The sequence below is a fragment of the Physcomitrium patens genome, chromosome 4 (genome assembly GCF_059467195.1).
Source record: "Physcomitrium patens ecotype Gransden chromosome 4, ASM5946719v1, whole genome shotgun sequence".
NCBI lineage: Eukaryota > Viridiplantae > Streptophyta > Bryopsida > Funariales > Funariaceae > Physcomitrium > Physcomitrium patens.
The window spans coordinates 14970109-14987170 of NC_143413.1; the positions used below are offsets into that span (position 1 = coordinate 14970109).

Consider the following 17062-nt stretch of genomic DNA (forward strand, 5'->3'; position numbering starts at 1 on the left):
GTATTGGGCTTTGATGTAAGTTATGATCTAATTAAATCAAATTTAAGTGAGGGGAGAAAAGTCCACTCACAACAAGCTTCAAAAATTATATAACAAGAAAATATTCATCCCTTATGATATTCAATTTCAAAAAGATTTTTTTCCACTACATCTTTTGCTCTTCACACCTCTAAATCTATTCTATCAATCTCTCTTATTGATAACAAATCTACCATTATTGGATGCCTTATCTCTTCTTATGCATCTCCTTGTAGAAGAGCTGATAATTGATTCACTGTACTCTGCAGCAAGTAATGCTATTCATCATAGTTTTAAACTATCTCCATAAACTAGCATGTCTATTCCATTGCTATCTGCACCTTTTTTATTAAATAAATCTAATTCTTCACAACATATTATTCTCTCTTCTTCACAACCTATTAACTTTACAATAAGTTATCCATACTTACTTTCTTGATAGCATCTACTATATGTGAATGAACATGCAATAGATTCATCACCTTACATACTCCCAATACTCATAAGCTCCACTATGGTGACTCCTCTCCATTTTCTATCGTAGTATATTTATATTCAATGTAATTTAGAGAACATGTAGCATATTGAATGTCATACATAACATTCTTGCATCTTCCAAGAGCAAACACTTTCAAGTGTTGAACTTGCAACATCTCTTCTATCAATAATAACACTTAATATCCATCATTCTATCGATTGTTGTTAATTACAAAAGATATTACTTCTCCCTTTTATAAAAAATTCCACCAAAAACTATAATGCAACAATACTTCAATTCCAAAAAAAAATCTCCCAATCCATCTAAAAAAAAATAAGTTCTTCTTATTCAACTCTTAAATGTATTTCTAAAATTTGCAATGTATTAAGAAGCCTTGCACTCTTTCAATATAGCTTATTGATAATAAGCAACTATAGAAGAACAAAACTTTCATATAGCAAATAAAAAAAGAATATTTATCAATTTACTACTCCACCATAGGCTTATCACATATGAGTGGTTCTTCAAAATCAAATTAAAGAGTACTAATTATATTGATTGGTTTAAAGCTTAGTTTATTACCTATAGCTTTAACCAAATTGTTGAGCTAGATTTCACCAAAACCTTCTCTTTAATAATATGCACCTAATTTATTTCTTAAAGGTATCTCACTTCTACAACTTGAGATGGTATGTCCCCTTCAAAAAACTTTATATGGCCTCAAATAGTCATCTTAAGAATAGTACAAAATTATCAACAAATTTTTTACTACCATCAACTTTGTAAATTCAATTGCCAACAACAATATGTATTATATAAATCATTGTCCAAACTTTGTCATTTTTACCTTCTACATTAATAACATATTGATTGCACATAATTATGTCAATTTGCCATGACATATTAAAATAATAACTTTAGTCATGGTTCCTTTCCTCCAATCTTAGCGATAGTCATCACTTGCTTAGTCTGAAATTACCCCCAACAAATAATAAGAGTAGCTTTAATCATATAATCTTTCTACTTTCAGTAAAAAATAGTAGAACTTGGATTTTATACCTTGCAGCCTATCTCCACTTTCTTTATCTTAAGTCTACAAGTATTTGTTGTCAATTAATCACCTGTACCTTAAGCCAAAAACTATGCACTAAATTTTCTTATGCCAATGTGCTCGGCACAATCAATTTGGCCAATTTCTACACCCATCATAACATCTCATTTGCAATCAGTCTTTTCATTCAATGAATATAATTTTGGCCATGCACATATCTAAGACTACAAATACATATTCTACTATCTTTACACACTTTGAGATACTTCCTTCAATACTACTGCACAAATCTTAATTCTTGCCTATTATATGGGTTTAATAATATTAAATGAATCAAAATAATTAATAAGCATAGATCCACATTAAGATATTGTTGTATGTTTTTCAATGGCATTGTAAGCCAAGGCTCCATCTGCCACAGTTCCTTCACATTTTCAAACAAACAAGCTAAATATATGACCATGGCAATCATGACCTTTCAAGTTGTGTGGTTCCTAAATAATCTGCAATAAAATCTTCCACAATTAACTGTTATCAATTATAATAATTAATATGCATATGTATTAATAAATTCTATAAAAAAATTTGTCTAAATGAAGCACATGAAGTAATATCTTTATAACAAATATCTCTAATAAATTTGCAAGTCAAATTAGAGGACGATAATCTATAACTTCTAATATCAAATAAAAATTTCTTCAAAGACAAGTACTCTACTTTCTTTAAAGAAACAATTATTGTTAGAAAATTTTTAAAAATATGCTAATTTAAAGGTGGATAGTTTACAAATTTAAAACATAAAAAATTTAAAAATAATTTAAAAATAATAATAATAATAATTTTAAAAAAAAAAAAAAAAAAAAAAAAAAAAATAGCACTCTTATCAAACTATCAAGGACATGAATCACAAGATCAATATGATTGAAAAATTCCTCCTTGCATTTCAAATTAGAAAAATCCTAAAGGTTACACATTTCTTCTCAATGAGCAATTAATTATTAATAGAAGAAGTCTTCAATAGGAGCAAATTAATCATAATTTTGTTAAGCTTTAAAAGTCTTCGTATGTTGCAAAGCAGAAGGCATTAGTGGTTATAGAAGCATGGTCTAAAATTCAGCATGATATCTTGATGAAGAAAAAGAGAAGAAAGAGAATGAACTATGAATGTTGAGTTAGAGAGCTCAAATAGAAAGGGCTAGAGTTGGTGCACCTCTTATAGAAATTGGCATAAATGCTACTATTATTGTATATAGAGGCACACCAACATATAATAGGAGAGTTAATGATGCAAGTCCAAATAGAAAAGAAACCATAATAGAATCCAAAGAAGAGAAGTAAGAGCATTTAAAATATACAATGTTTTGTAAGAAACTTGATTATTATTTTTATAAGTGGTTGTTAGTGTTTCTTTTTTCTTTTTTCCATAGCTTTTTGTTGTCTTTAGGTTTCAATTCAATCGGCATTCAATATTGCAAAGTAAACTACAATAGATGAAGATAAGGATGCACGTATATTTATATCTTATAGAATTGCTCAATTAGCCTAAATTAGGATTTGTATGAAACAATCTAGTAACTTTGATCCATATAGATCTTTGATTAGAAAATGATTTTGAAATGAATTATTGTATTGAATCCGCCTTGGTTTGAGTGTTTTAGAATGTGGTAATAACTAATAAACATCTTCTATTCATCAAACAATATATTTAACTTAGTTATCAAAGATCTATTACTTGTAATATATTATATTTTTATTAATATAATTGAATCTTCAACTTTGTATTGCATCCTTAAAATAATTCATAGAATGATATTCTTGGCTCTTGCATAATTTGTAGTATTGATTATTATTTAAATGTCATTAGGATGTAATAAGTTGTGCTAAGCTTGTTCAATGATCTTAGAATTTTTAAAGTTATTTATTTTACTCACAATTCTACTATCTACTATAAATTCATGCAAATACCTTCATATTCTTTATCATTACACTTAACATGTATGTTTCTTGTGATGTTAGTCAATCAAACTTGAAATGCTTTAAGTACAAAATTCTTACACAAGCAATGATTTGTGCATTCTATATTTTGTGTGGATAACCATAATACAAAAGACTTTTGTATAATGTACTTGTAAATATTTGTTTAATTCAAATTGATTTGACAAGACAACTCTATAACTTTCTTGTGTAGATGTCTTATAAGATGGATAGATATTTGTCTATTTTATTGTTGTTCAAAGTCCAAGAAATATAGATAGATAGATAGATAGATATATGTGTGTGTGTGTAAGTGAATCACCTATTATATTTAAAGTTTAGATTAAACAATAAAGATTCATAAGATCAATGATTAGGATTTAAAATTGGTGGTTAGATTTTTAAAAATGAATTTAAGAACTTATGTAATTGTTCAAAAAATTAGTTGAGTAGAAGAATTACCTACTCTTTGCCTCAAATGAAAGACTATTAGCAATTATTTAAAGACATTTCTTGCAACATAATTATAAAAGATATTTTGCTCCAATCTATAAACATTTTTTTTTACTTACAATAAGATGTAAATGCTACATTATAAATGTACATGACAAAGAATTCTAATGATTATGTTGTAATTTTTTTAATATAAAGTAAAACATCAACACATGCAAAATAATTTGTTAATTCTTTAATTTGTTATAATTTTTATGGATTTTTTTAAATAAATGAATTATAAAGAAATTTTACAATTTAGATCATCAAATATATATCAAATATATATGTATATGTATATATACATACATACTTACATAAGTATAGTAAGTAAATTAGAAATAAATAATACTTGCAATTATAAATAGAATAATATGTATGTTTATCTGAAACAAATATATTATTCAGCTCTTTAGACTCAATCTAATAAGAAATTGCAACTCATAATGTCATGGTTACACTTTGCAAATGAAATTTATAAACATCTGTGAAATATATATATATATATATATATATATACATACATATGCAACATTTTGAAATGTGAGGTTTTAGAGAACCATGAGAGTAGAAAAGTGAATTGGAAATTACACTTCATAAAACTCCCATCATAAAGAATACCTTCTATGTGGCTATTTTGTAAAGGAAGAAGTTAATTCTCAGGATCACAAATTTTTAAATTACATTGTAGGACATCTATGCTTTGTAGCACACATATGGAAAAACTTTTTAAGGATCGGAAGGAAACGTTTGTAGAGATACAATCAGCTTAAAAAGGGTTAATTTCTAGAAAACCTTCCCACAACAGATTAAATATTCGAAAACATAAGATTTGAGTAATCATGCCATGCTACAACAAGAGAAGAGTAAAGAATAAGAAAAAAAAAAAAAAAATTGCTTATGACAACCCAACTAAATTCATATAATTTGAAGTATTTTTAGTATCTTGATATTACACTTTCACACATTTACAATGTTAGATAATTGTATTTTCTAATATTCTAAGTACCAAACTTAAACAATTTTTGTTAACAATAAATATTTTATATATGGATATTGCGACAAATATTCAAAGTTCATAATTATTTCAACATATGTTTTGAGTTATCTAAAAAACCAATAAACATTTATTAATAGGGAATATTAAATCAACCCATCTAAATTTAAAATCAACGCAACATGTGACTTCGCAATTTGAAATTACCCCAAGGCTACGCTTAGCCAGCACCAATCCCTTTGCAAAAGAGGGTTTTCCAAACAACTTTAGACATCCTCTTTCCAGTGGGGCATATCTATGAGAGTTGGACATTCAAAAAGTTAAATTACAGTAACAACTAGATAGTCGTCTATATATCGAATTACACACTTCGAATAATTGACAAAATTGACCAGGTAACTCCGGTTTGTAAGACGGTGATGAGTAGATGAAATAACATTTAGCAAATTCAAGAATTGAGTCCCCCTGTCGATTAACTTACAAACTGGGCACATATTAAAGTATGTCAGCATTGACTCACATTTCAACTACGATTAAGAGAGCGGACACAAAAAACACAAAAACATAATATATAAAGGTAAGTTTAAAAAAAAAAAAAAAAAAAAAAAAAAAAAGTCACCTGATGCAAACCTGCTACGACTTTAACAAACCAATATACACCACTGTCGACTAATATTCGCTCAGGCAGCTAATCACTTTATAATCACGAGCCGCCACAAATTTTCAAGGCCTGCACAGCAATCCAGTACGATATCCAGATATTTTATCACAGAAGGCTGAAGAACCCCCTCAATCAATTTCTGGATAATGACAGGTTGCAATGGGATTTTCTAACTTAAAGCTCAACCACTTCACTACTGTACGGATGAGGGCGAACATGTCCAAGAATGAAACCAGATAACATAACCTCTGATAATCCACAAAGGTGACAGTGGCCCATAAAATTGAACTTTCTCATCTACATGATTTTAATATCAAATACAAGACCTGATTTTAATATCAAATACAAGGCCAGATTCACAAAGTACAGCTGATGCGAAGGCCAGATAACGCTGCAATATTTTCTAAATAAGATTCAGACCCAGCTTCAGCCAATGTGCTCACTCTTTTGAGATTCGAGAGGAACTAGTATTTCTTCCGAAGTTTCCAGCATATGAATCTCGACCCTGCACAACCGCCAGGCTGCCCAGACGTAAGCCATGCCCACATGCGCCAAGCCATGCAAACAAAGAATCGATTCAGCTAAATATCCTTACTTAGTACTCAACACGATACTGGTCAGTTGACTGACTGCCCTAATTACGGCATTACTCCGGAATAACCCCATTGTTGACAATTGACCAAATCACACATCCAATGTTCGCAGCAGAAAGACGTAAGAAAAAGGACGTAACGATTCGCGAACCCAAAGAGTAACAACTTCGTTACTCCACTTCATGGTGAAATCCGTCATAGGTCGGAAAAATAAATAATTAAATATATATAAAGCGGCAGAAGACTAGCAGATTAGTGAAGCACTAAGAGTGGCTAAAGGAACGTACTATCGGTTTCTGCAAAACTAAGTGAGCGTACTGTCACACCATTGACAATTCAGAGCTATCAAAAGTGGAACAAAAGGTTTCGTTATCGAAAAGAAAAGTCACTACAACCTCGAAATGAAATGTCACCCAAGTCATAGGTAAGGTTAAAAGAAAAAGATCAAATTTTAAGGCAAAAAAATTAAAATCTTCAATCAGAGCTATTCCTAAATTAAGAAACTCTCGACTACATAACAAAAGGGGGATTTGGGTTTAGGAGACAGGCGAACAGCTCTGCCCTCCAACCACAAACCTGGGGCCTACTTTACTGGCTTTGATCCACTTCAACAGAAAGAGACTCAACTCCCTTCAAGGCGGCGTCATAATTCCTCAAGTTAGGCGGCAAATGGCGGTTAGATACCGTCCGCTTGGGATCCGATGAAGCCACTGGAGAGCTCCTCTGCATTCCTCCTGATGTGCGCAAGCTGGTAGGGCCAATTTTGCTAGCCAATGATCGTGAACCATTTACAGCTTCTGTTGATCCTGCTGGCCTAGCGCTGCTTGAAAGCACAGCTCTCCTTGATGAAGAGCTTCCCCGCACAAATGGAGAAGAATGCACGCGCTCTGGTTCTGCTAAACCCCCAAGAGCCTGATACATCCACTTCACATCATAAGTAAAAGGCATGAATGGGAAAACAAAAACCTAAAGAGATCCAGACCATTACCACAACAGTCAACAACAAACCCTCCACACATACACACACACAAAAACAAAAACAAAACAAAAACAAAACAAAAACAACACAAAAAAAAAGAAAAAAGAAGGCGTGTCACCATGGACCCAAAAAACCAACAGTACAGATGAACCGAGATTCTTACAGTGTCCTTTGTGGCGCCGTCATCTGGACCAGGACTTTTATGTTTTGGTGCGTCTAATGAATTCATTCCACTAGAGCCACCCCCTAGTCGACGTCGAATGGAATCCGTAGGCTCGGAAGTCCGCTGTGGGTTCTGACTTCCCGCTGGCCGATCTCCTGCAGTTCCTGTTGCTGCTGCTGCAGCACTTGATCCGCCAGGTGCACCCTGAAAGGGACAGGGAAAATAGTCCAATCAACAAAGAACTGCTTAGATGATAATAGAATCCAACAAAGCATAGGGTCTAACATAAACACAAATGAGAAACGAAACCAACTTTGCAGCATTTCATACATGACTCAAGCTGACTGCATTAACAAATGCAGAGAAGTAAAACAACAAACTTTATTCGAGAATATCAAAAATATAACTCATAGGTGTACAGGAATCGGACATACAACAGCACGAGAAGGACCACCAGCGATTTGAGATTGCTGGTACTTCAGGATTGTCCAATCGAAGACATAATCAAACTGGAAACCTGAGGCAGGAATAAACAAAATAAATTTCAAAAATAAGAAACCATAAGCATTGAAAAAGAAAAAGTTTTGGTCAAATTCCTTCATTCAATGTAAACTCTTAAAAATCTCACACTAAGTCTTTAAAAAAAAACAAAATTTGAAATATGTCAATTGCAGTAGTCCGTGAAAACTCTAGTGACCCAAAATACACTACACCCACGAAAAATCGTAACGCTATAACAAATGATGTTATATACTTGATAACTCCTACCTTCACGAATGAAAAGGTCTCGAAAGATTCTCTTTAAGTACGCGTAATCAGGTTTATCGTCGAACCGAAGAGACCGACAGTAGTGGAAGTATGAAGCAAATTCAGATGGATAAGCTTTGCAAAGAACCTGCGTAGGTTCCAACAGGCAAACATGAGGAGAAACCATACATAACCTGCAATGCCATTACATGATCCTCACTGAAACTTTTCGTAGGGGTTGTTGGGAATCAAGAATTTATACCTCAATGGGAGTAGACATCTTCTTCTCACTGATCTTCTCATATTTCTGCTTTTTGGTTCCTGCTTTCAACCCCTGCCAAGGGAGACTGCAACCGCAAAACAAGAGAGTCAAAACCAGTAACTATGCTTTCTTGAAAATTATGAAATAACGGCATCTATACGTCGTTTTCTCGAGAAGTGCAGTGATAGGTTCTTCTCGTTTCCATCATTCCGAGAAATTATGACTATGGACGCAGCCACCTCATTCCAAAAACACAGAGTAATCCAAATTATAGACTATGACTGAACACCAAAAGATAACTTACCTCCCTCTCAAGAAATACATAAGGACATATCCAAGAGACTCAAGATCGTCCCTCCTGCTTTGCTCTGATAACAAGGAGAAATGACTTAAACACAAGCACAACATTAAGAAGTACACACCAAAGATGAATCGCATTATAGGAAAGCACTTGCCAAAGATGAAAATTAAAAATATCTACGATGCACTTACCAATACCAAGATGGGTGTTGATGCTGGCATATCGTGCAGTCCCAGTGAGGTTTTTATTTTCTCTAAAAGAAAATTTTTAAAATAAAAACATATGTCAGTCATTAGGCTTACAGCAAGGATCTATATAGACGATACAGCACGATAGGAATGCCATACATTTGTAGATACATGCATACATCATTATGTCCCAGAATAAAGCACACAATAATATAGGTGAAAAATCACCTGTAAGGTATGTGCTGGTGAGTGGAGGGATCGCGATACTTCTTTGCAAGACCGAAATCAATAATGTAAACCTGAACACAAAATCATAAATGACAAATGAGAACATGTGAACACATTTAGATTCTGGAATACGATACACACGAAAACAAAACAAAATAAAGCTGACTTCTGTAAAACATTGTTCACTGACACATCAACAAGCTACACTCAAGATAAGAACCGATATAGATATGACAGAAGATGCAGTTCATACACAATAGCATCTCCTAACCGAAATGTTTAAGCCAATCAACCCTATCATAACCTCATGACCAACACTCTGTTACTACTTTTTCAGGTGCTGCTGCTTCTAATAGAAATATTAATGGAAGTAGAGATATTACAACCTCAAGAGCGCAAGCTTCTCCTTAAAGTTACGAAGAACGAGATTAGTGTAGAAAAAGCAACTCTTCAAAAATCTGATTAAAAACAGTACAGACATTTCCGAGAATAATCAACCCTGAGAGTGTCAGTGAAAACCTGATTTGCTCGCCTGCCAAGTCCCATCAGGAAATTGTCGGGCTTAATGTCTCTGTGAAGAAAACTCTTCGCATGAACGTACTCTACTCTGTTGATCTGAGTTCATGCAGGAAAGGAACGGGCATCATTTCGTTAACAACCTGGTATCATTAAAGTGGAAGGAAGAAACGAAAACACTAAAATACAAAACGAACAATACACAGAAACAAAAAGCGGAAAACATATAAAATTCAGCATGGCACAGACAGATACATAACTGGATGGTACAGATTACTAAGGTTAAGAACCAGACAGACCTATCAACAATGAGGAGTACAATGCAATTCTAAAGCACCCGGTCGTCTAAAAAGACGCCATTTGTTCACTATTCCACGACAGCAACGACGGAAAATAGCAAATCGGTCGCCCAACAAGTATTTCCAAGATCTGTTATTGCTTGGGACGTATATCACTAGACTATTCAATAATTGATTCACAGGAACTAGAATAGGCAGGGAAAATTGAAATATGTCAAAAATTTTCATACCAGTTGATCTGCGAGCATGAGGACCGTCTTCAAGGAAAACTTCCGACTGCAAAAGTTGAAGAGATCTTCAAGACTTGGTCCCAGAAGATCAAGAACCAATACGTTGTAGTCTCCCTCGATTCCAAACCATCTTATATTCGGAATCCCGGCTATAAAGAGCACAAAACAGTTAATAACACAATCATTGAAATCGTGATGGACAATTATCGCAGAAAAATTTGAACAAGGCATGATTGCAAAACCATCCTAACAGAAAATATTATAAATATACATACAGGGCTCATAGAAAGTCACAACTATTGAAAAAAAAAAATCAAACAAATTAACTACCACAGTTCATGGAAAGTATGGACATAAACAAGAACCTAATATTATAGCAGGCAGTGACACTCATTTACTATTCCTCATTTGCACTCACTCAAAAAGATGACACGCTTATTCATTAGACAAATGACGCAATGAAATCAAAAAATCTAATCCTGTAGCTACAAGTACAAAAATGTGCAACTCTTACTTCCTCCCTGAAGGATTCGATACAACTTGGACTCGTAGAGCAACTGAGGATGCTTTGTCTTGATGCTCTCCTGCAAAGTATCAAGATAGATTTGTCAGCCTTGAAAACTTCATGAAAACGGAGTTTTTACTACAACGAGCGAGATCAAGACACTAGAGTAACAACTGCCCGAGATTCAAAACCTAATCCGCTATTCTTTAGAGAATGGCAGTAATTGGATTTCGAAACATCGTTCCATGATATGATATACCAGTCAAGACAACCTCGGCAATATCACAGTAACTAGGAACAACATATCTTTCTATTCCAAAGCAAAAATTATCAACCGGTACGATACGGTGAAGACTTCGACAGGAATGTAGACATAACACAGTGCTCGGTACATTCCGGCTTATAATTGGAAACGTACATGATTACAGAACGTAGAGCGTAGGCGCATTCATCAAGAAAGAAAAGAAAAGAAGAAAAAGAAGAAGAAGAAGAAAAAAAAAAAAAAAAAAAAAAAAAAAAAAAAAAAGGAGTCCGGTCAGACATGAAAACACATAGCGAGATTCTATGGTGATGACTAGTTTACGTACCAGCTTGATTCCGACCTCTTCATTGGTCTGGATGTTGGTTCCTGCAACCATGACATGTTAGTAACGATGAATGGCACTTGGCTGTCCAGAAAACTACCTGTCTAACCTTGACGTGAATACCAGAAGGCAACCGTACAGCTGAAAGCAAGAAATGAACACACTGCACTCGTAGAAAACGAGAACGTGCTGAGGCTTCTAAGAATATCGATACAACAAGGTGCACGGCTAATCAGATCTGGAAGAATGTGAAGAATCGCTGCAAAAAGGCATCGATTCGGACCAAAAAACACGGACGTGCAAATTGCTCTCCCCGACATCACTGCGACAAACTAAGTATTTGAAGCCATAGCTCAGGTTACACATGCTAATAGAGTATTGAGTAGGATATGGCACGCCTTTCATCGCTTGAACATCTCAGGGTGCTCTTAAAACTCACCTAAGTAGATCTCCCCAAAGGAACCACTTCCAATTTTCCGACCAAGACGATACTTGTTGCCAACGCGAGGTTCCATCGAAGACGACGCCGTTGTGTCTCTCTTATTCTGTACAAATTCTTTCTTTGGTAAGCACCCGGCGACGAGTCACATGCTGCGCCCTGAAGAATCTGCAAGTGACTCACAGTGAGTCACTGAAGCACCTGCCCTATTCGCCACTCCCCGTTCCGCAGTCACCTCCTGACTCCAAAAGCCTCCCCTACTTCGCACACAGCCGTTCCTGTCTTCGCTACCTGTCTTCAGGATATCTCCCCACCCTTGCTCTTTCCCACTTTCCTCCTCTCAAACCCTACAAAGATCAACCCTCTTTCCACTTGCCTCCTCCCAACCAAACCTTTACCCTTCGATCAACGTGACCATACGAAGCTCCTCAACATCCGGGTGTGACCTCCGACCTCACGCCACCCCCCGCAAGCTCCCGCCTCACGATCTCTACTCTCCCGCACGCTCCTCTACCCTCGCCAACCCTCTCTTCTCTTCCTCTCTCTCTCTCTCTCTCTCTCTCTCTCTATCTATCTATCTATCTCTCGCTCTCCCTCTCCCCCTCTCTCCCCCTCTTCCACTCTGCAACTCACGCAACCCCGACTCACAATTGCGTCCCTTCCCCGAATTCCACCAAATTTCGTCTGTAGCCTCCTCCCTCGGTGGCCGTTCCTCCGTACAACCGTGGAGATAGCACTTCCCCGATGTCCTCCGAATATGAGTCCTCACAGAAATGGCGATGTAAGCTAGGGTTGCAGAGGGGCCTGCAACCTTCTCGTCTCTCTCTCCCTCTCCCTCTCTCCCTCTCTCTCCCTCTCTCTCTCCTCCTCCTCGCTCGCTCGCTTCCCCTCTGGCTTTCGTTCCGGTCACCTCCCAAGCCCAATCCCTCTGTAATCTCATACCCTCCCCTTCCATCTTTCTTTTTCCTAGATAAAGCCGCCATTTCTTCCCATACCTTGGAATATCTACTCCGGATGCTGGATTTCCCAGGCCGGACAACCATTAGTTATGTTATTTCGCTCTCTTCTCTGAGTCGGCCTTCTCTTGCGGGGCATCCCCGATTCTTAGATTTCCCTGATCTTCTGAGTCGCGTCACTCGAAGATGCAACTTTTCCTTTTCGTAGATAGTAAGTATTTGTTGGTTGTACGTGTCTTGTTGTTAGATACAGACGTGTCCTCGGCTCAAGGGCACGTCAGATCTAACTTCGTATCTAAGAGAATCATAGAAGATATAGAAATCAGCGGGGATGCGAAGATCTGGTTCACATCATCTTCGATTTCGACTTTGCAACAGTTCTGGATTTTTTGGGTATTTAGTTCCTTTTTTCGTTGCTTTATCCAATTCATGCAAAAAAATATTATTTGCTATATATTTTTTTCCTTATTTAAACTTCGAAGCATCCCCGTTTCATGCTTCTTGCATATCGCACAAAAGCATGTTGCAAAAATCTTTTATTATATTCCATTTTGCAGGGAATGGATCATTACATGAAGCTCACAAAAACAATACAATGATTTTCAGACTTCGTTGCAAGATTTTGGAATTGGTAAGAAAATGTGTCATCCAATAGGTTCTAAAAATTAATCAATAAAATAAATAAATAAATCTTGTTGCATGGGGGGTATTTTGGAACATGCAATTATGCTCTTGCACAAAAACAAACAAACAAACAAATTGAGATTAAATTAGTTGAAATAAAATGCTACAAAACAAATGTTACAAAACAGTCCATGCACTCCAAATCCATTGAGTGACTTGTCTTGATTTGCTGAAAAGTTTGGATAGTTGTGTGTAAATGATTAACAGACAAATAGATAATGTTTGTATGTCTATGTTTTACAATATATATATATATATATATATATATATAATTCAAGAAATACAAGTTGATTTGTAACTATATTAAGAACATTAAAAAATATATAAAAAAAATATTTTGATGGCTTAGCACTCTGCTCAGGTATGTTTGCAAAACATGTTGATGGAATATGCACATGTAATTTGTTAATATCATGTTAATTTCAATGTTAAATTTGTATTATTATAATTTTTTAAAGCTTTAAAATCAAAAGTTGTGGAGTATTTAACAATTCAATTTTAAAAAATCATTTATTTTTGTGATTTGTATATTTCATACTTTATCTATTATATACTTAAAAATATGTTGTGTGTTCTATTATAATAAATGCACCTTTTTATCTATTATATACTTAAAAATCATATACTTAAAAATATGTTGTGTGTGTATATATGTGTATACACACATACACACACACACACACACACACAAACATCTATATATATATATATATATATATATAATTCAGATTGAATTAAAATGTTATTACACTTGAATCTACTTGAATTAGTGGATCTTATTTATTTTGTATTTTCTGCTACTAACATATAATTTAATCACCTAATTCAAAGTAAGTAAAATGTACAAACTTCATTTTAAATTTGATTTTCAAATTGCAAAGGTGATGCAGTTGAAACACATGGATTGACAATGAATTGTAAGTAAAACAGTCACAAACCTCCCATCATTTTTTTATTTTTTACTTCTATCTTTCCTTCCCCTGCAACAATTTCAGCATTAAAAAAAATCATACAGAAACAAAAGATGGTAGTAATCAAACAAATTGACAAATCATATCACACATGTATGTATGAATGAATGTATGTATGTACAGATCATACTCATTTTTTTGTACAATTTGAGGTATCCTCCCTGGTGGCTGTAGTGTACGTGATGCAATTATTTTGTAATCAGTCTATACATCTATGCATATAAATATATTCTTGCATGTGTTGGGTGATTGCTATGTGTAATGTTGTGGGATTGCATGCAGTGAGCCACTTTTCTTACAATTATGGATAAAATAATAGTTTCTATTTCATGTGCATGTTTTCATGAAAGTGTGAAAAAGCAACATGCTCTCACTAAATTGTAGCTGATGTTCCTTACAACTGGTGTTTTTTTCAAATACAAAGAGCTCTTGACATCAATATTCAATCAAATATCATGATTTATGGGTTCTTATTTGATACATTTTAAGATTTCTGGGTTTGATATTGCCAATAAGTTTGTTCAACATTAGAGGCAAACTAAGTTTCAATGCCACCTTTCTTTGATTTGTGACTTAGTTGTATTTGGTGGTGTGACCACCACACTATTTGACATCCATGTTGTCTACACACCATCATTTCATTATTTCATTGCCTCCCTTGGGATAGTAATAATAATCTAGAATAATAGAGAAGCCATGTTATTTTTTTTTTAGTTGGAATTTTAAAAACTCCATAATAAACACATTTGCCTCACGAATTCAAATCTTTGAATGGGTCACAAACAATAAAGTCATAATCCTAGTTACATCAATTTATGAATTCTTTGATGCTTCTATCATAGTTCATAAGATCTGAAAATGAACCAGAAGATATATATATATATATATATATATATATAATCCATCATTCAATAACATTCTGTTATATATGCCTAGGCATGTTATAAATCATTTATTTATAGTAGATTGTTTTTCAAATACTGTTATAAAAATACATGATGTATTATTTTGGTTGTCATGTATACAAACTAGTTTTTTAAATCATTCCCTAAATACTTCATACAAGTTGTAGTGTAATTATGCATATTAAATGTTTTGATAAATAGCACAGATTTGAGTTGTTGGTACACGAAAGGAGCTAAAATAAAATATAAAAACTGCTAATTGGCAATTGTGTTATTGATATGAGTCAAATATAGAGTTTATGTGTGTGTGGGGGGGGGGGGTTGAAAGAAAAAAATAAAAGACTGTAATACATGATATCAGATTAAATCCTCTATTTTATTTTATACTAATAAAAGATATATATGAATATATATATATATATATATATATTTCAAAGAATAAAGAAAATAACAAACAAACACATTGGAAGTAAGTAAATCTATGTATTCTCAATAGTCTCATATGTAATGGAATGAGAATCATATTGCTGTTGTTATGTTAACTAACTTAGTTTTAAAAAACACACACACAAGCAAGACCGCCTTTGGATTTAGACTTAGCTTCATTGAAAGAACTGCATTTTAAATTGTACTTGCCTTACGTTTTAGAATTATTAAATGATCTACACACATGAATTTAAGCTCTTGGATTAAGATACTTCAATCTAATATTTGATGAATTCAAAATTGAAATGAGAAAATTATTAATTGATTTTCTGTCATGTCTTCATTTTTTTTGAGCAATTTTTTTAAAAAAAAATTATCACCTTTTTAAAATGAAAAAGTTAAAATGATAATACAGAAAAAAAAAATTAACGTGTAATTTCATGCAAAAATATCCAAAAAAAATTAAAATTAAAATTACAATTACCTTTTGAACTGTAAATATTTTGATAATGACATAATAGTACAACTGGTTTTTAAAAATATTTTTTTTGTAGAAGATATAACTTCAATTTGATTTGAGAATTTACCTTATGAGAGATTTATGGCCCAATATGAAGAAAAGATAAATAAAATTTATTTGCATGTGTGTAAGACAATGCTCTTTGGATTGCATATTCAACAAAGACATTACATGAAATTTGGATATGAGACATGGAGAATAATTTGCATTGGTCATCTTTTGAAGTAGGCCCAAGAATTTCGTTTTATGTTTGAATTACACAACATTTATACTGGAGAGATAGTAGTGACCACAAGCCTCAGATAATCCATTTAATGTTTCCTAGTGGATTCTATATTGTATGCATTTAAATGAATCATTAACTGTTAGGATTCCAAATTGTTTAGTTGATCACTTGCAAAAACCAAAGAATTATTATCAATGTTTCTTGAGATGTGTTGCTAGAAAAAAATGTAAAGACTTGTTGTCTGAGCTACTAAAACTTACAATCCAATTAATTAAAGTATAAAATCAACACATCCTTATAATTATATTTCTAAAAAATATTTTAGTATAATACGCTTGGTTTTGAATAAATATTTGGAAGTCAATATTCAGAATACGTTGGACGATTTCGTTGCTCCACAAGACGATCGACGATGTCGTCGTTGGCCTCAGCTGCTGGGTCGTTGCAGCATGACCTGGAGGCGGTGGCGTTCCTCGGCGAATGCAACGAGCGTCTGCATTTTTTGACCACTCACTGCTTGCGATTATAACTTAGACCGGAGAGAGACAAGACCATCTTGCGTTTCATGTGATCAGTTGTTGCTTGCGTATGGTGATTTCCGACGCCATACAGAACGCCACGACAACGGTGTTGGTGCCATGAAGGTGGCGGTATCCCACCTCCGCGTCG

General features: G+C 33.9%; 1 protein-coding gene and 1 long non-coding RNA gene across 6 annotated transcripts; one reads left to right on the forward strand and one right to left on the reverse strand.

Moving 5' to 3' along the window:
- Positions 1–5035: 5035 nt before the first annotated feature.
- LOC112281310 (casein kinase 1-like protein 12) lies at positions 5036–12566 on the reverse strand. Of its 5 annotated transcripts, XR_016502686.1 has the most exons (16): positions 11706–12564; positions 11270–11310; positions 10692–10761; positions 10178–10326; positions 9652–9747; positions 9133–9203; positions 8908–8969; positions 8720–8783; positions 8416–8500; positions 8175–8301; positions 7841–7923; positions 7407–7610; positions 6841–7176; positions 6115–6176; positions 5630–5740; positions 5036–5305 (listed from the first exon to the last, which is right to left on the reverse strand). XR_016502686.1 is itself a non-coding variant. In XM_090249928.1 (14 exons), the coding sequence occupies exons 1-14, from the start codon at positions 11779–11781 to the stop codon at positions 6136–6138; spliced, it is 1413 nt and encodes a 470-aa protein (XP_090106054.1). In that variant the 5' UTR covers positions 11782–12566; the 3' UTR covers positions 5950–6135. The 5 variants fall into 5 exon arrangements, 4 of the variants coding, with proteins under 4 accessions (XP_090106054.1, XP_090106053.1, XP_090106052.1 ...); XM_090249928.1 differs by lacking the exons at positions 5036–5305; positions 5630–5740 and having other exon boundaries at positions 5950–6192; positions 6949–7176; positions 11706–12566; XM_090249927.1 differs by lacking the exons at positions 5036–5305; positions 5630–5740 and having other exon boundaries at positions 5950–6176; positions 6949–7176; positions 11706–12565.
- Positions 12567–13089: 523 nt separating this feature from the next.
- LOC149989415 (uncharacterized) lies at positions 13090–14960 on the forward strand. The gene is made up of 2 exons (XR_016502687.1): positions 13090–13292; positions 14227–14960. It is a non-coding gene; the product is annotated as an uncharacterized LOC149989415 (long non-coding RNA).
- The last annotated feature ends 2102 nt before the right edge of the window (positions 14961–17062 follow it).